A 24,271-nucleotide genomic window follows, 5' to 3' on the forward strand; every position below is an offset into this window, starting at 1 on the left:
GGGTACTTCTAAGCGACCCAGACTGGCCACTGTCTGAGACAGGATGCCGGACTCAATGGAGGTTCTTATGGAGTTGCATTTCGCTTCAGTCAAATTTCCATTTGCTCAACACAAGCTCACAGCCAAATCAAGATTCAAGTCTGGATTGCACTTGCAGGCAGAAACCATGCCTAACTCTAAATATGACATAGTAATTCATTATTATGATTTATTAAAGTGTAATAGCTGGATACTTTAAAATGAAAATGAAATGTTCCAGGCATAATTAAACCAAATATGTATTTGGAGCCAACTGATTTGAGGGGAGTGGCACCCTCGGGAACCTTTTCCAACTGCTACTTATTAAAATACTACCAGGGTAATTCAGCCTCAGATATCATACACTATAGGATCAACTCTGAAAATGTTATGATACAAACTGACAGTCACCTGCACAGTTTAAATTTTGTTGATTATGTTGAACTTGGCCAATTCTCAGTAAACTAATATTTATTTAGACTTTCTGGAGAGAGGGATAGAACCTTTGTCTGCTAAAAACAACCATTTTGGAACCATAAGTTAAAGAAGATAAGGTATAAAAGATAGGGAAGAGGAAGAGACTCTTCCTGGTTGTGTGTTTTCTTAAGCCATAGTGAAGGCTAGGGTAAATTTTATTCTCACATCCATCAGTGGTTTGTGCAAGGTGAAAATGTCCTTTTGCAAACACAAAAGGTAAAGCCCTTCTGGCATCCAAAAGCACTGTGAATGATGGAAAAAAATAAGGGTTCCTTTTGGGGATGCCTCAGGTGGCTAGGAAGTAACACGGCCAAGAATTGCAAAAAAGTTGGTTTCTGTCTCTGTCTTTTTATCTGTAATGCTCAATGGTATAAAGGTATTAAGTCATGGGTTCAATTTTAAAATAACTACAGCTTACAGTATCTAGTAGAAACTAGAGGCATGATGCGGGAAGGAAGAGAAGGGGAATCAGGGAGCAGAAGGAGAGGAAAAAGAAGGGAGAGAGGCAGAATCTAGAATTAATTAATCCACTTATACCCCTTCTCTCTGCTTTTACTGGCACAAGCTACAACCCTTCTGATCCACTCCCTCGCACCCTTCGTGCACCCCAGTCCCAAACCCTTTAACTCTTCCCATCCCTTTACTCTCTTTCCCAGAATCTTTTAATCGCAGCTTGCAGTTAGAAGGATAGCAGCAATGCGGCACACCTTAGGCTGTGTTCTCATCCTCTGATATCGCCGGGGGCCCAGAGTGTCACGATTTGAACTGTGCAGTTCAAAGCAAACACTGCCCCAGAGAGCAGAGGGCCATACATCCTGCACTGCTACTGTCGTCCTAAAAAAACTGTAATCAACTGGCACAAGATGGGGGAGGGAGAAAGATGTGTGGCTGCCATTTCTTCCACCCAAACCCTAGTTAGTTCCCCATGTCAATTCCGTAGGAAGAACCTAATTATTCAGTCCTTTACACATTCATAAAAATCACAAGAGCACAGGGCACTGAAAATAACTGTAGGACAATTAAAACAGCCCCTCCAGCAGCCTCCCCCTTGGGAGTGGAGGGGCAAAGCAATAACAGCCCCCTCAAGATATCACTTGCCCTCCCATTTTCTATGCAGTCTGCAAGCATCACGCAAAAGAAGCTCCCTAGTGCCTGACTGGTGCTCTCTTACCTGTTCTGGGCTTTGATGTTACCCCCTTCTCAGGCCATGCCACTGAGAAACCCTAAAGACCACTGTGCAAGACTCACCGCCAGCAGCCTGCTGCGAGCGTGCTACTGTGAGACATCAACAGCAATTCAAGAAATTCCACCCTGAACTAAAGGCGCCAACTTTCCAGAACACACACATGCACAGAATATGTGGATATGAAAAAAATCCAACCCTGTCCATATCAGTGATATGTCCTGAAATTTTGCTTTGATTATGACAAAACACTCACAAACATTATTACTAATCTCATAAGCTTTCTTTCCCTTTGAAAAGTAAGCCAATAAAATATTGAAATATAAAAATACTAATTGAATTTTTAATGAACACATTGTAACCTGTCATTTTTAATAAACATTTTAGTTAGTAAATTTAACAAGCAGTGCCAAGAAAAAGCCACTTTAGAGCTTTTGACTTAAAGTGTGCTACAATCACTACTGTCGATTTTGGTGTGCTTTTTAACTGAGCATGGTACAATGAGATTTGCAAAGATAATCATGTGCAAAGCACTCATATACTCTAAGGCAAGGCTTCCCAAGCCTGTCCTGGGACCCCACAGCCACAATGAATATGCATGAGATAAATTATATATACTGAGTCTTCATAGTATGCAAATGTATCTCATGCATACTCATTGTGGCTATCCTGAAAACCCGACTGGCTATGGAGTTTTGGAACGTGGGTTGGGCCCTTAGAACGTGTGCCCATACATGTAGCTCCCCTGCACTAGCTGGTCCAAGTAAAGGACTGGTTGGCCCAGGAGAATCCTTCAACCTGATCAGCTACCCCTCGCCAGTCCTCCCCACCACAGAGAGATTCCTCTATCTCCCAGGAAAGGGGGGCTCCTTCCAACCCTCTCATAACAGATTGAATCTTCCCCCAGGCTGACCTGCAGCAAGAAGGGAGAATCTTATTTCCTTCTGACTCGGCCTTCAGTGACCGTGTGACACAGATCAACACTGGAGGCTGAGCTACTAGAACAAGCAATCCTGGGGAAGGGGAGGATGGGTACAAGGTGCCCTCTCTGGTAAGGTAAAGTAGGATATCAAATTCATATCATAAGTTAAGTATCATATCTTAAGCAGCTTATCATAGACTGTCTCAGTTTTAAGTTCCTTGTACCAGTTTTTGCATTCACTTGGTTTTTGTGCTAGCTGTATCAGTTCTTGTATTTACTTGTTTTATGTACTGCCTGTGAGCGAAGTTGTAGTTTTTTGTAAACCGGAGTGATCTGCATCCCATATAGGAACCCTCGGTATATAAAAGTTAAAAACAAATAAATAAATAGCAAAGGGAGGCCTCCCACTTGTGCCAGAGTTCTGAGAGGAGGCCCAAAACAATACTTCCCCTATTGTTAAATGTTTATACAAGATTGGCACTCTAGCAAATACAAATACATTCTCAGAGCAGAAGCTAAATGTAGCATCGTAAGAGGCTATGCTACGTTTAGATCCTGGTTCAGGGCCATTGCTAAATAACATGGCAATGACAAATGACATCAATACGATACTATTTACATGCTTTGCATATGTGGGTATATTAAACCATGCTTTTGGCCAGCAGTCGGGCCATGATACATTAGGCACTGCTCAATGTACATGGAGAACCCCCTTAACATGTATGCTAGTATAGAATCCATTTTGTACATAGGCCCCATTATACTGCATGCTTATCGATAGATCTATGCCAGTGATCTTTTAGTGTGGACTGCTTTGGCAAAAAACTTCAATATGAGAGCCAGGATCATCATAGAGCAAAGTGGACGATGCCCTAGGCAAGGGGAGAATCCCTATTCAATAATGTGGTCAGCCCAGCTGCCCAGAGTAACTCACATAACTAAAACAATGTCTGCTTTTCCACACTCTATCAGCACGTCTCCCCTGAACATTCTCTCTTCCCCTACCCCATTCCAGCCAGTTTCAAACACCATCTGCCTATTCTACCATTCTCTATTCACCCTCATCTCCTCCAAACAGACTTTCTTCCCACCCTCTCTCAACTTTTGCTGTGTTACTTCTACCTGAATAATTGTTCTGTATTTTTCTGGCAGCACATGTCTCTCAATAAGTTTGAATCACGAAATGCCCAAACTTCTATGCTGTTCTCAGGGTCAAAAAGTACAGAAGTTTGGGTACTACACAGCTCAAACTCACTGAGAACCACATCATGCCAGACAAATACAGAACACTAAGTATCTTTTAAGTAAAGAAACAGCAGCATCTGCAACAAGTCTCCTGAGAAAGAGGAAGGAGTGCATAATTGGGAGGAGGAGCTTCAGGAAGCTACATTTAGGTCTGGTTTCCAGACCTCACAGTGAAGAACACTGATCTGTATTGTTCTACAACCATAAACAGCCACTACTATTGACCGTTCTTGGGCCTACATCACCAACTATTCTCAGAAGGCACTAAAAAGCTCTAATCAATAACTTGGCCCACACAAGTTAATATAGCATTAGAACAACCTATAGTTCATTATCCTTATAAACTTTCATTACCCTTCTTAATCTTTGCAGTAAATTTCCTACTTTAAAAATGTTACTTCTTTTATCTAACATCTTGCTCCAAATTTATCAAAACATATACAGAAGAACATGCCATCCATAAGACTTGCCAAACTTGGTCAGACCAAGGGTCAATCAAGCCCTGTATCTTGTTTCCAACAGTAGCCAATCCAGGTCACAAGTACCTGGCAAGCTCCCAAACAGTAAATAGATCTCATGTTGCTATATGAAAGGTAACCAAAATCTATTAAACTGACTATAACAGACGCTTAGAACCATATACAACGAAAAGACACTGTTTTACCGCTTATAGAAACCATTGAAGCATTCACGAAACAAGCAACTTTATGTATCACTCAACCATCACCAAAAAAAACAAAAAAAAAACGCTGAGACAGTAAAATTAGTCTCAAGAAAATAAAACAGTCCAAACACAGAGGCGGCCAGATGGCGACCTGCCTCTGAAGACAGGAACAGCCAATGCAGAAGTCAAACAAGTGTTTTTATTCAAAAAAAAAAAGAGAATGCCATAAAGCTCCCACGGAACAGGAGACTCTGCACCTGCGACCCGGCTCCAACACTGCTACATCCCGTCACCCCCCCTCGCACCGCCTTTCACCGTCCGTCTCCGGGGCTCGGTACCAGCCGCGAGCCCTGAACCTTTTACCCCGGCCGCACGCACTCGCTCGCTCGCTCACCTGGCGAAGGCCGGCCTGGAAGACGGCGTAGGAGAAAGGCAGAGGCCCCGGCAGGTTAGCCTCGGAGCTTGGCGAGGGGGCAGAGGGTTGACCCGGCTCCGGGGTCTCCATGTCCAGAAGCGCTGGTAATTAAGAAAGCAGCGGCAGCCCTCCTCCTCCTCCCCGCCGCCCTCTCTCTGACAAGGCAAAAGCTGAACTTCGGCTCCTCAGCCCGCGGTAACACGTCAACAATACACAACTCCCCCCGCGCTGACCCCGGACGTCATCAGCCAGCGCCGGCGAGCGGCAGAGAGCGAGAGCCGAGGAGGGCGAGCGGCGCAGTTTAGTGACGAAAGTGAAGACTCAGCAGCGTGCAGAGCTCAGGCGGCAGCAGCAGCAAGGACCGGGCCAGCGGAGGGAGGCGCAGCCTGGCTGCTGTTGCCTGTGGCAGAGCTTCCCTTAGAGCACTGGAACGTGAAAGGGCCGAGTCCGTGTTACCAAACTGGGCTGATAAGCACAGTGTCTGTCTGGCACAGAGGCGGACCAGACTCAGAAGCGCACAAAGCACGGCCCGCCCCAGTTTTACTCATATTTTGGAGAGAGGAAGAAGGCAGGAGAGAGACAGCTGGCCACGCTCATTGCCGGGATGACCCCTAGCCGAAGAGAAGATTGTGGTTGCGCCTTTGCTAAAAAGGCTGGCTGCAGGATTACGGTGGTGGTGGTGGTGGTAGTAGATGAAAGGAAGATTTGGACCCATTCTCCTCATCTGTGGCTATAGGAAAAGACTTTTGAGGAATTAGGGCCTAAGACACAAGAGCAGCAGCATCCACACACACGGATACACACAAAAATAATTTTAATTTACTTTTCGATTTCTTTGCTGGCTATGCAACTATCTCAAAGTAGATCACAATAGACATACAATAATGCAGACTTTAAAGATTTAAAACTTTTCATATATTTAAAACAAATAGGAGAAAATACTTTTTTACTCAACACAATTAAAATCTGGATTGCGTAGCTGGAGGAAGTGGTAAAAGCTGGTAGTGGAGCTGTATTTAAAAACAAAAAAAAGTCTAGACAAGTTCCTGGAACAAAAGTCCATAAACCATGATTAAGGACTTGAGGAAAGCCATGGCTTGTCTCTGTGCTAAGCAGCACTGAATCTATTGAATTTAGGAATCCTGCCAGGTACTTGTGACCTGGATTGGCTACAGTTAGAAACAGGATGCTGGGCTTGATGAACCTTTGGTCTGACCCAGCATAGCAAAACTTATGTTAATTTTCAACAGTTTTTTGAAACAAAATAACATGAGTACCAGTAGAAAGTGACATTCTAATCTTGATAACTTTGATTTAGCCCCACTCATCATCATTTTTTTAAATCAAAATGGAGAACCTTGTCCCCCAAATTACTCCCAGCAATAAATAGGCAGATATACCCCATTCTCTTTGCACACTACTCCAAGGATCTACCTCCACAGGTTTATAGAGCTAGGCACATCAGTTAAAAACTTTCAGCTGTAGAAATACAACATGACTAAGGGTAAAACTTACACATAAACCACATGTATTCCTAATGAGAAAACTGCCAACTCTAGTACCCTCTTTTGCTCCCCACCCACATCACACACACCAATTCTAATGAAAAGTCAGAGATGCCCTCCCAAGAATCTACCCTCCACAGTTTCCAGGCACAAACAATTCCCTATTTACTTTTTAGGCCTATCAAATGTGGAAAGCTGAAAAAGATTGTCCATGCTCTCTAGCAGCCCTGCATGTTCAATTGTGCTGTCCTTAAATGGGTTAAAAATCCTCAGATTTTATGGCTCTTCTTGCTCTTGAACATTAGGGAAATAATGTTCAAAATCTGACTCCAGGTTTACCACGTGTGTTTTAATATTTTCTTTCATACTTTCATTGAGAGGGATTTTATTTTCTTCACAGAATTCTGAGAGCTGTGGAAATGAAACAATTTCCATACAAACCAATTTTTCCAGAATCGCTACTTTTTCCCGAAAGCTCTTGTATGTACCTTGCATTGAACACAAAAGGCCAGTTTTACAACTATTCTGGCTCCCGGTTGAAACAAGGATAAAATTCAAAACTATTTGCTTTGTTTTTAAACATATGAACAAAAAGGCCGCTCAATTTCTTTTCTCCTCCATTCCCCCACCAGAATGTTGCTCCTCCCAAATGGCTCTGCAAGGGCGGTATTAACCAGACTGTAGGCAGCCTCCCGCCTCAAATGGGAGCAGCTTTTGTACATCCCATTGGTCCTAAGTCCATATGGCTACACGCTAGGAAATGGAGAAATTACTTACCTGATAATTTCGTTTTCCTTAGTGTAGACAGATGGACTCAGCATCCCGCCCTCGGCTGCCCAAGAACGGTGCCAAGGTCATCAAATCCAAGAGATTACGGGTAAGCCTTCAACCAGTCCCTAGATCAGGGCACCTATATTCTTACTGAGGTCCAAGTGTTTGATTGAGTACAGATATGGTTATCTATTTTTAATTATATTTTTAAATCAAGTTTTTTCACTAGTATGTCCACAGTAGCTTTTGAAGAGAATACTGGAGGGCTGAGGTCACTGTAGGGATATGTATAGGGAGACATCAGCTTTGAAATCTGACTCCGTTTGAGGAGTAGTGTGATCACAGGATGTTTGAAGGCAGCATGAACAGTAGCAGTGGAAATGATAGATTGAGGGGAAGTGACAATGGAAGAGATGATTGCAGTTGTATGTGGAATGGTTTTAATTTTATGTTCTTCTGTTTTGCCAACTATGATTTCAGTGAGTCTGATAGTGGCAGGAACGACAAGGTTCTCAGCAATGGTACATGATTTCTTCATTTTTCCACTATGCGCGAGTTTTCCAAAGAAGGCTGTATAGGGATCATACAATTTCAAAGTGGCACTTGACTTTTTCAAACTTTCATATTTTCTTGTGAAATAAATTCATTGATTTGAATGTTGAGTATGAAGGTGCCTCTTCAAAAGAGAAGGCTTCATATAATGCTTAGACAGTGTCTAACCCTAAATCGTGCAAAGTGTTTAATGGAGGTATCTTCCTGTTGCTCTCGGGCATCTACTACCTACAGCACCTGAATGTCACTTGCTTGAGCTGCCAATGAAAAGGTGTGAGCTAAATAAACAAAATGTGACCTACACTGCTGACCATGCAGTGTGAAAATGTATCGCTGTCTTGTAAAAAAGATTTCAAATGTTGAGTTATAGATTACATTTATGTATTTAAAAAGTAGTCCCAAACAATTGTGCAACACGTGGTGGAGTTGGAGGAACATGTTTAGAAAAAAACCAGTATCAGTAGTGAAAGTACAAATCTTCACAGGTTCATAAATCATGTAGCTAGGATCCTAGTTATCTGGGTTTTCGGTTTACAACAAACAAAGGTTTATGCTGGATGGAAGAAAAAGCATTGGAATACAAACCCAGACTGACCACACTTTCACACAGACACAAAGTCAATGTCAGGAAATATTTTTTCCTCGTGGAGGTGGTAACATAGTAAATGATGGCAGCAAAAAACCAAAATGGTCCAAGGTGGTGAAGACAAAAACAGTAACTGAATGCAAAAAAAGCATGGGACAAGAAGAAGATGGTAATGAAACAGAGGATAACCTGGACGAAGCAGCATTACAGCCCTAAACAGCAGTGATATGATTGCTTCAGGCATCCAAGAAGGTATTAGAGTAATCTGCATGAGGTTCCATGGTTAAAGCCCAAATTTCAAAGCTTAATGTAATATAAAAAAAGAAGTTAAACTCCAAACTTCAGTGAGTGTAAGACAACTTTTTTTGGCTTAAATATTGGTCCTGTAAGCAGCAAAGTTAAAGATGGCAAGGCCTGAAATGGCCTACTTGTGAAGATGGTGGAGGCCATCACCGTGGCATATATTGGGCATTCTTGAGACATATGTGGAAGGAGGCAGGGCTAGGAAAAAGGGGGGGGGTGATATATTTAAAAAACAAAAAAACCAGAGAAGTTAGAGCTGGTACTGGTTGCATATGAGAATTAATATGGGCATCTACCCAAACCTTCAGATCTCAACTTGGCAGACTGCATGGACCAAACTGATCTTTATATGCATGTTACTATGTGACACAGACAGACTCTCACACACGCACACACACAAGTGAGACTGCCACACATAGGCTGATGCTGACATACTGATTGGTGATGACAGTTTATGTCAAAATGGTCAAAAAGCTTGCAGTTTTATTTTATATATAGATATACACAATACTCAAAAACCAATATTGGGGGCTCAGCAGCCCTAGCTCCTCCTCCCACACCCCACTAAAGTGGATTAGCGACGGTCACACATCACCTACCAAAACCCTATTCACGCACAAAAACACTACCACCATTAGTGGTGGTGGTATTTTTGAGGAAATAGGCCCCCAACACACCTCCTGTCCACTGTCCACCCCCCCAAAAAAAAAAAAGCAAGGATTAGGCAGCTTCGACAGAAAAAATGTCTATCTCCCAGTCTCTCCATCAGTAGTGAAGGCTCCCAAGGACACAGAAGGAGTGGTGCAGTCTGGCAGGGTCTGTGTGTGTATGGTGGCACGTGGAATAGCTACGGGGTAGCTATGTTTCTGCACCTGTGCTCTGCTCATGGGGCAAGAGAGCACGGGGCACGTGCTGAGCAGGAAGGTGAATGCTGCGGTTATTGCCACAAGAGAGTGCATAAGGGGAGGGGAAGGAAATGCTGCTATTGCTGCTGATCCCCCATGATTACATATACCACGGGTTGAAAGACATGGATTTAAGAGTGCCTACTAACTGTTCTTCAGACTCTTCTCATGCCCAATTTGCAGGTCCTAAGACACAAAGTAGTTGCAAGGCAATTTTTATAGAACCTTCAATGCTGGATTCTCTCAAGACAGGATTTCCCAAATCTGTTCTGATCATACTGTATGACTGCCAGTCGGGTTTTCAGGATATATGCAGTGAATATGCATCAGATAAATTTGCATATGATGAGTCTCCAGTGTATGCAGAGCTAGCTCATGCATATTCATTGTGGATATCCTGAAAACCCTCTGCAGACTGGTGTCCATGGGTACTGAATGTTGCCTACTGATGCTTAGGAGCCACAGGCTGATTCACAAAGCATTTTCTCTATTCTTCTCTGTATGGGATATTTAATTTGGTCTCAGTTGCTAGCTTCCCATTTTTTTTTTCAAATGTACTCTACAGCACAAGATCCCCTATTGTTATTGTCCTACATCTTTTCCCTGTAGCCTCACCCACCCCTTATATACTGCTACAATGATTTCTTCTGATGAATACCTCTAATGGTACATGTAGTAATAACATTTAATGTCCCAGATGTATACCTTGCCTGCCATAACATTTTTCAAAATAAATACATCTCAAAGGGTCGGTTTTTTTTAATGCTTGGTATAATACTCTGGTCTGCTTGAGCAGAGTCCATTCATTACCAATTCCTGTGTGCTCGGGCCTGCATGATAAGAGAAGGGACCACACTCCCTCTCTGTGGATGGTAAGCCCCATCGTTTTATTATGACTGGCACCTGAACTTCTTACCATAACTTGAAACACTCCTAAGACTAAAGGAATTGCTCACAAACGGGCCGATACAGTACAATGCGCTCTGGTGGAGCGCACTGTTAACCCGCATTTGAATGCGCGTTTTCCCTTACCCCCTTATTCAGAAAACATGCTTCCAACCCCTTCCCCCCCCCCCCCCCCGAAACTAATAGCAAATGCATGTTGATGGCCCTATTAGTTATGCCCGCACGTTTTACTTTCAGAAATTAGCGCCTACCCAAAGGCTGGCATTAATTTCTCCTGGCACCAGGAAAGTATCATGGCAATATTAAGTCGGAGGTCCCGAAAGTTAAAAAAAAAGATTTAAAAAAATTTTTGAAATCGGCCCGCGGCTTGAAAACCGGACGCTCAATTTTGTTGGCGTCCGGTTTCCGAACCCGTGGCTGTCAGCGGGTTTGAGAACCAACGCCGGCAAAATTGAGCATCGGCTGTCAAACCCGCTGACAGCCGCTGCTCCTGTCAAAAAAGAGGCGCTAGGGCCGCGCTAGTGTCCCTAGCGCCTCTTTTTACCACGGGCCCTGATTTAAATAAATTAATTTACTGAATTGCGCGCGCAGCAGAGTGGCCTGTGCGCTCTCCCGCGCTTTTTACTGTATTGGCCTGTTGAAATAAGGGGCGCCGCCGGAGCACACTGTACTGTATTGGCCCGAATGTGAGAAAGTAGAACCCTGAACTGAGTAAAGAGAGATCCAGGGACACATGTTCAAAGCCCCTGAACTATTCACCTCTGTATAAACAATGGGTAAGTAAATTTAGGCACCTGTAACTAAATGGCATGAGATAAAAGACACTGTGGATCTCTAAAGGCTAGAGGACAGAAATGAAAAAGAGGGTGCATGGGGGTAACCTGCACAGTGCAGCACTTACTACCCTTAACAGAAGGCAAGGGGATTACTACCCTCAACCAATAGCCTTAATGCTTTTGACGCAACTGCAGCATCCTCCCTGCTTCAAGCAGGGTGGGACTAAAGAGGGGAATTAGTTACAGACAACAACCCACAGTGGCTCTAACTTTCATGGTCTGGGGTACTGACACAGAGGGAAAAAAAGCACAGGACGGCTTCTAAACCAGTAAGGTTCTCTCAACCTAGTTTGATGGACTCTACCTGGGTAACATCAAACTAGGTTGAGAGAACCTTGCCCAAATCTCATCTTGGAGTGAGTTTCCTCACTCCAAAGGTCATCAAATCTTCATGAGACCACTGTTCTGTTCATAGGTGTCATGTACAATGTCAAAGTGGCCCCTAACCCCATACACTCTTACCTAATCCCCACCTCGAGTTACTAGGTGGGCCTACCATAGAGATACAAATACCTACCTATGGGCCATGATATCTCTCTCTCTCTGATAAATCCAGGCCTAAGTTTGTACCTGAGGCAATGGAAGGTAAAGTGACCTGCCCAAGGTCATAAAGGAGCAACAGTGGGTGGGACTTGAACCCTGGTCTCCTGGTTCATAGCCCACTGCTCTAACCACTAGGTTACTCCTTGGTGAATGACTGGCAGAGTTCTGATTCTTTAGGGGCAGCAGATTAGTATTTGAGGGAAAAGCATGCCCAGCCTTTTGCTTCAATTAAAGTTGTTGGTTTACCAGTTCAGTGGATTATATTGTGGTGTTAAGAGATTGTAATTTATTTATTTATTTATTTATTTATTGGTTTTTATATACCGCCGTTCATCCTAGGATATCGCGTCTGTTTACAGGAAAACAAAACGTCAGAGCGTTGTACATAGAACAAGGTAGTAATAATTATGAACGAGTATATAAATAACTAAGGGAAGAAGTAACGTTGTACATATAACAAGTTAATAGTTATGAACTAATACATAAATAACTAACAGTGAGAATAGCTAAGTAATTTAAACGGCAAAAACTTTAATTGTAGTGCTTTTGCTGTGTGTGCCCAGATGATGTACTTGAAAATCAGGGTTTCAGTTTTTTTAAAATTCAAAATCTTTGTCTGAGTCTCCTTTAGAGCATTATTTGGCAAATCTGTTAAGGTTTAGTATGTATACATTTATGTATTGACAGCTCGATCCAGTAAAGTCCGCGGGAGAGCGGACGAACGCCCGCTCTCCCGGCGCGCGCACCGGCCCCTCGCCGGTGCGCGCTATCCAGTATTTAAATGAGGCGACGCAGTGCAAACGGGGAAAAGGAGGCGCTAGGGACACTAGCGCGTCCCTAGCGCCTCCTTTTTGTCAGGAGCGGCGGCTGTCAGCGGGTTTGACAGCCGACGCTCAATTTTGCCGGCGTCGGTTCTCGAGCCCGCTGACAGCCACGGGCTCGGAAACCGGACGCCGGCAAAATTGAGCGTCCGGTTTTCGGCCCGACAGCCGCGGGCCGAATTCAAAATTTTTTTTTATTTTTTTATTTACTTTTTTTTACTTTTGGGGACCTCCGACTTAATATCGCTATGATATTAAGTCGGAGGGTGCACAGAAAAGCAGTTTTTACTGCTTTTCTGTGCACTTCCCTGGCGCCGGAAGAAATTAGCGCCGACCTTTGGGCGGCGCTAATTTCTTAGAGTAAAATGTGCGGCTTGGCTGCACATTTTACTTACTGGATCGCTAGGGAATACCTAATAGGGCCATCAACATGCATTTGCATGTTGAGGGCGCTATTAGGTGCCGCGGGCGGGCCGCGTGTTTTCCTCCCCTTACTGAATAAGGGGTAAGGGAAAACACGCGTCCAGAGCAGGGTGACAGTGCGCTCCGACGGAGCACACTTTACTGGATCGAGCTGTTAGAAAGTAGTTCCCAAAGAAATGTGCAACAAGGGTTGGAGTCAGAGGAACATGTCTTGAAAAACCCCACATTGGTAGTGAAAATACACATCTTCACAGGTTCATAAATCATGTAGCTACGATCCCAGGGCATCTGGCGTTTGGATTTACAACAAAGATATATGGCTATGCTGTATGGAGGAGAAAGCATCAAATACAAACCCACACACACACAAAGCGACAATGTCACCCCCATACAAATCCTAGGTTCCTGGGTCTATTCCAAGGGGCTAGATTTAGCACCAATAAAAGGTAACGATCTGCAAAGAAGTCAGATTTCTCTAATACTGCTAGAACCCCTCATTCAAGGAAGGAGCAGAGAGAAATGGCCTACAATGCAAGGCCCAAAAAATGCATGCAAAGAGTTGGAAGAACACCTCACTGGTCCTCTCGCTACCCACCTGGCTCTTACACATCAGATCAGCCTCCTCCCCCCCTCACCATCAGCTCTCATTGCCGAGTCTAGACCAATCCCATTTTAAGGTTATACATTTTATATCAATAAATGTATAAATATCCCAGGGATGCAGCATTCCATAGATATGGATGGTGAAAGCCGTCACTGTGTTCTGATTCCCCCTCCTCCCAGGTCCGCCTCTCCCACTTGAAGCCGAGGGGGACAGAAGGCCCGTCCACGCGTGCAAACGCCGCAATTTACGCACGTAGGGCTTTTAAAATCCGCCCTTTAGGGAACAGCCTCTGCTATTACTGGCATCAGTAGCATGGGGTCTACTTAGTGTTTGGAAACTTGCCAGGTACTTGTAGCCTGGTTTGGCCACTGTTGGAAACAGGATGCTCTAAGGCCACTGCTTATGTTCTTAGGAGGAGTGAAGTTGATGGGTATGTTGCAGCACACTTGCAATGCAGAGTTAAACTTTGGGATACATTTTTTTTTTTTTTAAATAGTATTTGTTTTAGGACACTTTTTGATATTGTAAACAGCTAAGATGTCTTTGATCGATCAGCAGGCAATCAAATTAATTAAATAAATAACACACAAAAGCCCGTGGCTGGAAAAAAAAAATACCACCACTCCATTTGCAAAACCCGCAGTATATGTACCCCTGGGGATACGCGGCAGGGGTGGCAATACCTCTTCCCTCCCCCTCTGCGCTCGCTGGTGGCAGCATTCACCTCCTCCTCTCAGTGCACTCTCTGCAGGGGTGGTAGTGGCATTCCCCACGCTCTGGCTGCAGAAGCAGCTGATCTTTCCCCACGGGAGCACAGTAGTGGGGGTGCAGAAAATGCAGGAAGCACGTGCAGGAGGTGGCACTGTTCCACGAGCCTCTGCCATTACAGGTGTAGCAGAAAAATCTCACCAGGCCCTGCTGCGCGGTGCCGTGGAGTCGAGAGCTTCTTCCACCACCACCACCTCTCCTTGCCCTGGCCTGCCTATGAGCCCCCCCACCACCACCCTGCATGGAAGCTCTCCCTGCCACCACCACCGCTGCTGCGGTCTGTGCCTACTGCCTAGGAGCTCTCCTCCTCCACCACTCTGAAGCCAAGGCCTGCACAGCCTTATCTGGAAGCCCCTTTTAATTTATATTCTGCTTTTTCAGGCACTTCAAAGTAGATTACATTTAAGTAATGTAGGAATTTCCCTATCCCCAGAGAGACTGTAATCTAAGAGTCTCATTGGATAAGCATTTGTCTCAGACACAGAATGGGAGAAAAGCTTTAGTACCCTAGGTTGGACCTGAGGCAATGGAGGGTGAAGTGACTTGTCCAAGGTCTCAAAAAGCAGCAGCAGGATTTGAACCCTAGGTTTTCCTCACCACTGTTGCTGATGAAACCTGGGACAGTGTGCCTGGGAGACCACTCCACCTCCACTGCGGCCTCTGTAGCCGGGGACCCACCTTCCTGGATGTTCCTCCCCCTGCCATTGCTGTGGCTTCAGCAGCCACAAATTTGCCCATCGCAGGCACTGAAAACAGGGCTGTCTTGCCTGCTTGGAAGCCCCCACTGCAGCTGCCTGGTGCACTTCCACTACCCCTGTGGTACCTACAGCCAGGGCTGGCCTGCCTAGGAGCCTCTTGCAACCACTGTGGCTGGTGAGGCCAGGGGGCTGCTGAATGTCTGACTGGGAGCCCCCGCATTACCATTGCGGTCACTACAGCCAGGTCCTACCTTGAAGTTCCACCACCACAGCCACTGAAGTTGTAGGCTGCCTGCCTGCCTGCCTGGAAGTCTCTTGCCACCACCGTGGCTGCTGAAGCCAGGGCCGGTCTGCCTGCCTGGGAGCTCCCCTCCACCATTGCTACTGAAGCTGCTTCCCCCATTATAGCTCTTGGAGCCTCTAGCACCTGAAGGAGAGGCTGGAAGACAGGCCACAGGTAGGAGACATTCTTTGTTTTGGAGCCACAGAGGAGCTGCTGTTGTTAATGGGGAAGGGTATGGAGGAAGGTGCTGTTTTGGTGCCTCCCATCTCCTACAAAAAAAACCCACCACCAGTTGTTAGGAGATGATATGTTGAAGATGCTGGCTTTTGTGTATTTCATCAACCAATAATAATAAAAAAAAAAAAAAAACCCACACCTTTTTATTTTGCAAACTATATTAATGGTATCGGTGTGTCAGAGTCAGTCTGTGTGAGTCAGTGTGCGATACTGGGGGTCTACGTACATCAGCCCCCAAGTCTGTGGAAAAACAGTAACGCAGTAAATGACGGCATATAAAGACCAATTTGGCCCATGCAGTCTGCCCTGTTGAGATTCCTTCATTTTGGGTAGATGCACCTATAAATTCCCCTCGCAACCCAGCACCAGCTCCCACTCCTTCTCATCTTTATCTTACACCTTGCAACACTTTTCCTAGCGCTGCCATCCTTATCTGTCTCAAGAATGCCCAAAATCTGCCATTGTGATGACCCCCACTACCTCCGCTAACAGACCATTGTAAGCCTTGTCATCTTCAACGTTGCTACCAAAATAGCAATACTTAAGCTGACCCCTCACCCCACCCCACCCCCCCAAGTATCTTCACTGCTCTTTTTATATTATTATTAATTTTCAACTTTGAAATTTGCATTTAACCATGGCCCTTTCATGCACATTGCCCGAATTCCTTCGTGGATGCCCACTGCAATTATACCATTGTTGTTTAGAGTTGTAACCACTACTTCAGCAAGGTTACCCTAGCGCTTCATCACTATCCTAGCGGCTTTAGGGAGCCTCTGTGTTCCTTCCACACTTTCCTGAATTCAGTTACCATTTTTGTTCCCAACACCTCCTCCATCGGGGCATTTCAGTCATATACCACCCCCTAACATAAAAAGATATTTCCTGACGCTGTTGAGTCTAGCTCCTTGAAGTAGACTAACAGCCTGGGGTCCATGTGTGGCGGCAGTGTCACTTTGTGGGTCAGTCTGGGTTTGTGTCCAATGCTGGTTCCCCCCATCCAGTATATCTTCCTGTTTCTTCCAGGCATCCAATGCCACGGCAGTCTACACTGCTGACTGTGAAGTGTTAAAATGGACGGCTTTTTGGTAAACAAAAAAAAAAAAAAAGAAGACTTCATAAAGTGAAGAGAGAGTTCTCAGAAAAATGTGGATCAGGGCTGGGCAGGCTGGTGCAAGATATTTCCCCAGCAGGAGCAGTACAGGAGTCAAGGGTATAACAGTGCAGGTTCTTCTGCCTGGCCAGCCCCCTGCCCCTTGGGTTGAGCCCATAGCTGCTGGCAGGACACTGGAGGAGAGGTGCAGGCATGAGCAAGGCAGACTACGGTCTGGGCAGGAAGGAAACAGGGCAGGTAAGGGTTCAGGAACTGGGAAACTAAACACAGTACAAGGCAGGAACAAGCTGCAACACAAGGGAAAGAACACCCACACCAGGAAGTGCACTAAAGGCCTAATCAGGCTAGCACATGAAGACAAAGGCCACCGGCAGGGGCGGGGCCTAGTAAAGCAGAGAAGAAGGTCAGAACATTCAGGCAGAAACATGGGCAGGACAACCCAGAACAAGACTACAAGGCAAAACAGAAAAGCTAGGCCACCAAGAGACCTAAAGAGAATAAGGACAAGACTAGGGGGTACACACAGGAGAGACAGGCCAAACTATCAGGAGACAGGCCCAGCCAGGACAAGAACAAGGCACAGTACACACAGTCAAGAAGGGCCACCGGGACAGAAAGAGACCTTTAGCGTTACAATTGGGGATAATTTTTTTTTATTGAAATATCCTTGTCAATGTTTAGTTTCTTATAAGGGTACTAAGTACTTGTTTTTCATACCCTCTCAACTTAACTCCCTGCAACAAAATTATGTGTGGGGCACACTAAGCTCCCGGTAAGAAAACGTCTTATAGAACATCGCAGTCGTGTTAACACAAAGGACGAGCGTGCACCTATTGTCCCTCATTGAATCCAAGCGGGACATAGTTTTCCAGATTTTTTGTTTTATGGACTGTGTTGGAATTTGTCGTGTCCCCCCCCCCCCCATCTCCACAGGGAGGCGATCATTCAATATTATTAAATCGATGGGAGAGTTTTTAGATTTTCAGATTAAAAGCGGTTTATCCTTCTGGCCTCAATGAAAAAATATTGTGGCACTCATTATAAATTGATTTTAATAGTGCTGTGACATCCTGTGATTTTTTCACTTCTTTTGATTGACAGCGAGTTTCGTGCCACAAGATCTTTAAAAATAGCGCCGGCTGCCCGCGAGACAGCGGCGTCTCTGCTCAACTTGATAGCTGGTGACAATTCTGACACGCTACCACGTATGCTCATCTTTAAGCTATCGATGCTCAGGAGTAGATAACAATATCTTGGTATTTAATGACTTATCTTTTGTGTCTGTTTTGCTGTTCCAGAAACCAGGCACTTTAATATGGAAACGCAGATATAACAATTACTCCTGAAGAAAGATATCTTCCCGGAACATTACAGTGTCGGGTTGGAGTTAAGGGCTGCACCGAGGAAGACCAAGTCTGTCTATGTGCACTGGCGCTCAGAATTTAGTGCCTATGGGGTAGATTTTAAAAAGGTGTGCGCGCGCTACCCGGCGCACGCACATGTACACCCGATTTTATAACTTGCGCGTGCAGGCGCTCGCAAGTTATAAAATCAGGGATCGGCGTGCAGGCAAGGGGGTGCACAATTGTGCACCTTGCGCGCGCCAAGCCGCACTGCCTTCCCCGTTCCTTTCCCCCTAACCTGACCTTCCCACCCCTTCCCCTAACCTTTCCCCCCCAGCCCTACTCTAAACTCTCCCTGTCCTTTGTCTTACCTTTTGTGCCTGCCTCTGGCCCCGCCCCCAGACCGCCCCGCCTCTTTTTGCAAGCCCCAGGACCTAGACGCAGCAGGGCTTTACGTGCATCGCCAGGCCTTTATAAAATATATTTTCCAAGTTATAAGACATTTTCTGAGTGAGATCATTCCGGTGGGATATACTTTTTATTCTTTTACTCCTTGGTTCATTATTTGTAGACTGGAAGATTGTGCATCCAAATGGCAGATGAAATTTAATGTAGACAAGTGCAAGGTGTTGCATTAGGGAAAAATAACAACCCTTGCTGTAGTTACACATTGTTAGGAGCTACCACCTAGGAAAACGTTCTAGGTGTCATAGTGGATAACACATTGAAATTGTCGGCTCAGTGTGCTGCAGCAGTCAAAAAAGCAAACAGAATGTTAGGAATTATTAGAAAGGGAATGGTGAATAAAACGGAAAATGTCATAATGCCTCTGTATCGCTCCATGGTGAGACCCCACCTTGAATACTGTGTACAATTCTGGTCGCCGCATCTCAAAAAAGATATAATTGCACTGGAGAAGATGCAGAGAAGGACAACTAGGGGGGTGGAGTTAAGATGGCCACTGATTGAGAGAAGGCTGCTCCGTGAGATTTCCGTGAGATTTCCTAGAAATCTTACAAAATAGTAAAATAAAATGCCTCATACGAAGCGTAAGGCTCAGCTCCGTGATGGCCAGCCGGTTTCCATTAATTTGGATGCAAGCCAAGCAACAATACCTGCCTTCTTCGCCTCGACGCCTACAGAGCTGGGAGTGGCAGAGTCCTTGGCAGAGGAAATCTCGCCGAGTCCCAGCCCACCTGAGACTCCATCCTCACCCCAGCGAAAGGGAGAGAATCGGGAGATGGTGCCTGTAAGTGCCCCGGAGAACCTCGAAAACGCCTAGAGCCTGTAAGGAGGAGGATCCTGGAGGGACATCTCAGATGGGAGCATACTTACCTCCCTCAAACGCTGGAACTTGAGCGGGACACTGCTACTGATGTCGCTCGAGGTGGTGAGTCTGGGCTTTTAACTTCATTCCTGGATAAACCTGTGGTTATAACGATGGACGCTATTCGGGATGCCTTGGCCGCTATAGAAGCCGCTGTTATCAATTTATCAAAAACATGCTTGGATTCTAATAAACGAAGTATTGAAAATGAGAAAAGAATTGAAGTACATGAAAAGAAAATACAAGAGATGGGAGAAAATAATCAAAGTGATGGAAACTTTTCAGCAACAAGTAATACAACATGAGACAGTGTTAATTAAATAAAAAGATTGAAAATATTGAGAACATCCTTCGAAGTATGAATATAAGAATTCTTAACTTCCCTGTTATTAATCAAATCTCGCCGATAGAATTGTTTAAGAAATATCTGAGCCTGATTTTGAAAATACCATCGGAGGCCTTGCCTTTAATTACTAAGGCATATTACCTTCCTCAGAAGAAAAGAGAAGAGCACGAAAATCAAGATCCACAACAGCAATTAAATAAATAATATCTCAGAATTATTGGAACTGTCTCATGAGGACATTGTCCCAACAAGGGGTGTATTATTTGCTTTCCTATCTGAAAAAAAATAATGTCTTAAGATTATTCTTCCATAACAGATTAGCAGAATATTACGGTTAAAGAGTTTGGCTTTTTCCTGATATTACAAGAACAACTCAGGAAAGAAGGAAAAATATGTATACAGATGAGAATTGAAGTGTTAACTGTGTGTTCTAAATTTACCCTTCGCTACCCATGCAGGTGTGTAGTAAAATATTCAGATTCTGTATATGTCTTTTTCGAACCTTCACAACTTCATTTTTTCCTAGACTCCCACCAAAGAATTGTGACTTAGAGACAGTACAGAGGGCAAATATAAGGCTTAGGTAATCGGCAGCTTTACATTTTCCTTTTTCATGTTTAACTTTGAAGTTGTTCGCTGCTAGAGTTTCAGTCCACCTCACATGTATTTCTTATTTTGTAAGATTGGTTTACTGATTACTTTTTTTCCTACTACTTGCAAATTTTCAATTTCTTGTGTGATATTGTAATGTAAACCCATCTGATTTTCCATTCACAACAGTTCATTTGTGTGAAAAATATAAAATGCAATAAAAATAAAATAAAAAAAAAAGAGGACAACCAAAATGATAAAAGGGATGGAACAGCCCCCCCCCCCCCTATGAGGGGAGGCTAAAGAGGTTAGGGCTGTTTAGCTTGGAGAAGAAATGGCTGAAGAGGACATCATAGAGGTCTATAAAATCATGAGAGGTATAGAATGGGTAAATGTGAATCGGTTATTTACTCTTTCAGATAATAGGACTAGGGGACACTCTATGAAGTTAGCAAGTAGCACATTTAAAACAAATCAGAGAAAATTCTCTCACACTCAATGCCCAATTAAGCTCTGGAATTTATTGCCAGAGGATGTGATTAGGGAAGTAAGTGTAGCTGGGTTTAAAAAAAGGCTTGAATAAGTTCTTGGAGGAGAAGTCCATAAATGCCTTTAATCAAGCTGACTTAGGGAATAGTCCCTGCTCTTTCTGGCATTAGAAGCATGGGATCTATTTAACGTTTTGGTACTTGCCAGTTGATTGTAACCTGGATTGGCCACGGTTGGAAACAGGATGCTGGGCTTGAGGGACCCTCAGTCTGATGCAGTATGGCAACTTCTTATGTTCCTACAGGAGAGGATATTTTTAAGTTCTTAAATGAGCACACTGTAAAGAAATGGATTGTCATGGAGTGATCTTTATCTGTGCACAGACAGAGCAGCAGGAATGGTAGCTCAACAAAGTGATTTTATCTCTTTCAAAAGCTGTAAATCCTTCACTCAAATGGAACCATTGTATTATACACAGACTAGCAATGGCTGCAAAATGACTGAATGAAGATTTAAACAGCATGCTAGAAATGACTGTGAAAACGAAACTTCATAAAACATAAGAACATAAGAAGTTGTCATACTGGGTCAGACCGAGGGTCCATCAAGTCTAGCTTCTTGTTTCCAACAGTGGCCAATCCAGGATTCAAGTACCTGGTAACTACCCAAACATTAAATAGATCCCCATGCTACTAATGCCAGTAATAGCAGTGGCTATTCCCTAAGTCAGCTTGATTAATAGCATTTTATGGACTTCTAGGAATTTATCAAAACCCTTTTTAAACCCAGCTGCACTAACTGCTCTAACCACATCTTCCGGCAATGAATTCCAGAGCTTAACTGTGTGTTGAGTGAAAAAGAATATTCTCTGACTTGTTTTTAATGTGCTACTTGCTAACTTCATGGAGTGCCCCCTAGTCCTATTATCTGAAAAAGTAAATAACAGATTCACATTTACCGGTTCTAGTCCTCTCATGATTTTATAAACCTGTATCATATCCCACCTCAGCCGTCTCTTCTCCAAGCTGAACAGCCCATAAAAGCAAGAGCTCTGAATTCATGTCTTTTCTGATCGCTGTGCTATGGCATGGGATCTGAACATGTAACTTCACATTGAAGTCTGGTGGTGGTCTTGTGGAAGGTAGCTGAATCACCTATTTGAGTTTGGACATGATGATGTCGTCTTTCTCAGAGACATGAAATAACTCTTACAGCATTTTTTGCCAAGGCATGGATTTGCAAGTCAGCCAATCTTTGTGACATTATTGATAAAATCAATGACTTGAACCTTCAGCTTCAGGGATACCACACAAATATTTGGTCATGCAAGGTAAATACAAGAGCTTTCAGAAAAAACAAATTTGCGGTTCAGGAAAAAAAAAATTAATCAAGCTATGTATGGAAATTGTTTCTCATATCCACAGTTCTCCACATCCTGCGAAGAAATCAAAAGTGTGAAAGAAAATTGTATTAAAAAAAAAAAAGAAAAAAGCAACACTTGGTAAATCTAGAGTCAAATTTTGAACATTATTTCTCTAATGTTTAAGAGCAAGAAGAGCCATAAAAACTGTGGCTTTTGAATCCAGCAAAACTGAATAAGCAGGGGTTCCAGAGAGCATAAGGGAGAATCTTTTTGAGTTTTCCACAGAGGATGCAAAGCACAGGCCTGGGTGACATCCCCGCCTTTTGACAGAAAATGAAAAAAAATAAACATGGCTGAGCAGCATGTCTCTCACACAACTTCTCCCATTTGGATGACTGGGAGCTTAAATGTAAGAGGCCTACGTTGTGGATACCTAATTTAGGTAATAAAAATTGTGTTAACACTGGATCCAGAAGAACTTTGCCATCTGTAGATAGGACTGGACCTAGCCACACCAAACTATGTGCAGGAAGGTGCTTGGGGAGCTGAGGAGGAAGACACACGACTTATCCACTTTTCATAAATGGAGAGTGATTTGCAGGGCAGGGTGGGGGGGCAGAGTTGGAAGTTTTCTTGCAAGAAATGCTCGAGACATTAAACCAAGGCTATCAAAATAAGAATGCTACACTTTCTACTGGTATGATTCATGTTATTTCATTTCAAAAAATAGTTGAAAATTCAATAAGAATCCATCTTAAAATTCTGTATTATTGTATACTTATTGTAATCCACTTTTAAGCAGCTGTCCAGCCATGAAAGGTGGAACAGAACTCTAAAAAGTAGATTAAAATTACATTGAGTGTACTTGTGTGTGTGTGCCGCCATGTCTGCCTGCATGCGGATCTCTCAATGCGCCCCTACGTGTGTCTATGTCCTTGTGTCTTTCGGCCTTGATTCATCAAGGTCTTTTCCTATAAATACAGACTGGTAGAAAAGCCTTTGTGCACCAGGTCCCCCTTTATCTCTGAAACGTGGGTCCACATACTCCCTTCATCCGTTGCCGCCACCACCACCACGGTCGTTCTGCAGACAAAGCCTTTTTAGAAAAAGAGCAGCCACATTCTTTACTCCTCCCCACAATTATGACTGCCTCTTGTGCCCTTCTCTTGCCCCCCCTTCCTCTCTCCAAACTACGGTTAAAAATTTGGCACGTCGTGCTTGGTGCGGCGCTGGGTTTGGTCCTCCTAAAGCGAGTACTTTTTGCAAGTTTTCAGAAGCACAGGGACCCTTGCTACTTAAATGGTTGAGAAGCGCCGCTTTGCAGGAGAAATCACAGTGCTCGCATTTTTTCAAGGGGCCGCACTCATTCATTTCACGCCTCTAGTAGATTTTGGATTTACTTACTGTACTTACATTCTCGGTGTATGGGGCCATATTTTTCGTGTCTACCTGGATAGTGCTGTCTAAGGATGTTACAATTGAAGGCATGGAAGCTTCTGTTTCAACTTCATCCCTTTCAGCCTTCACAGTATCGTCTGCTATCGTCCCTGGAGGGTGAAAAGAAAAAAAAAAAAAAGTTGAAATCCATTTTTTTTTTAAACAAATTAATCCCAACCATGACTAATGAACAAACAGCAATAGCTAACAATTACACAACTGTGGAGTTGCACTGCAAGGACAGTAATACTTTTATCTAATCTGAAAACCTGGCTTTTTAAACAAGCATTTTATAAAGATAAAGAAAAGGAGAAAAATAGTTGAGCGATAAGGATGCACCAAGCTAGAAGTTTTTAGTAACCTACATAAGCATATTAATGTTAAAATCAAACTGCCTAATTTGTTCCTAACAATCAGGTTTAATTTACACACCTAGTTTATTATTTTACATTGTTACCGTACTATGATGGCACACGAGTAATTTGTAATCTATACCACCCATGTTTCTCTTTATCGTGCCCTTCTGTAAACCGTTGTGATGGTATTTAACTTAACGACGGTATAGAAAAATTTTTTAAATTAAAAAAAAAAACCAT

General features: G+C 43.8%; 1 protein-coding gene across 5 annotated transcripts in view; it reads right to left on the reverse strand.

The window, feature by feature from the left end:
- The window catches only part of MIA3 (MIA SH3 domain ER export factor 3), a 246,190-nt gene that overhangs the window by 160,247 nt on the left and 61,672 nt on the right, over positions 1 to 24,271 (reverse strand). For 4 of the 5 annotated variants that reach the window (XM_029593146.1, XM_029593144.1, XM_029593142.1 and 1 more), the window contains exon 6: positions 23,643 to 23,785. In XM_029593146.1, the coding sequence (XP_029449006.1) occupies positions 23,643 to 23,785 (143 nt within the window). The remainder of the gene's footprint in view (positions 1 to 23,642; positions 23,786 to 24,271) is intronic. The other variant, XM_029593143.1, reaches the window with a different exon arrangement.

The sequence above is a fragment of the Rhinatrema bivittatum genome, chromosome 3 (genome assembly GCF_901001135.1).
Source record: "Rhinatrema bivittatum chromosome 3, aRhiBiv1.1, whole genome shotgun sequence".
Classification (NCBI taxonomy): Eukaryota; Metazoa; Chordata; class Amphibia; order Gymnophiona; family Rhinatrematidae; genus Rhinatrema; species Rhinatrema bivittatum.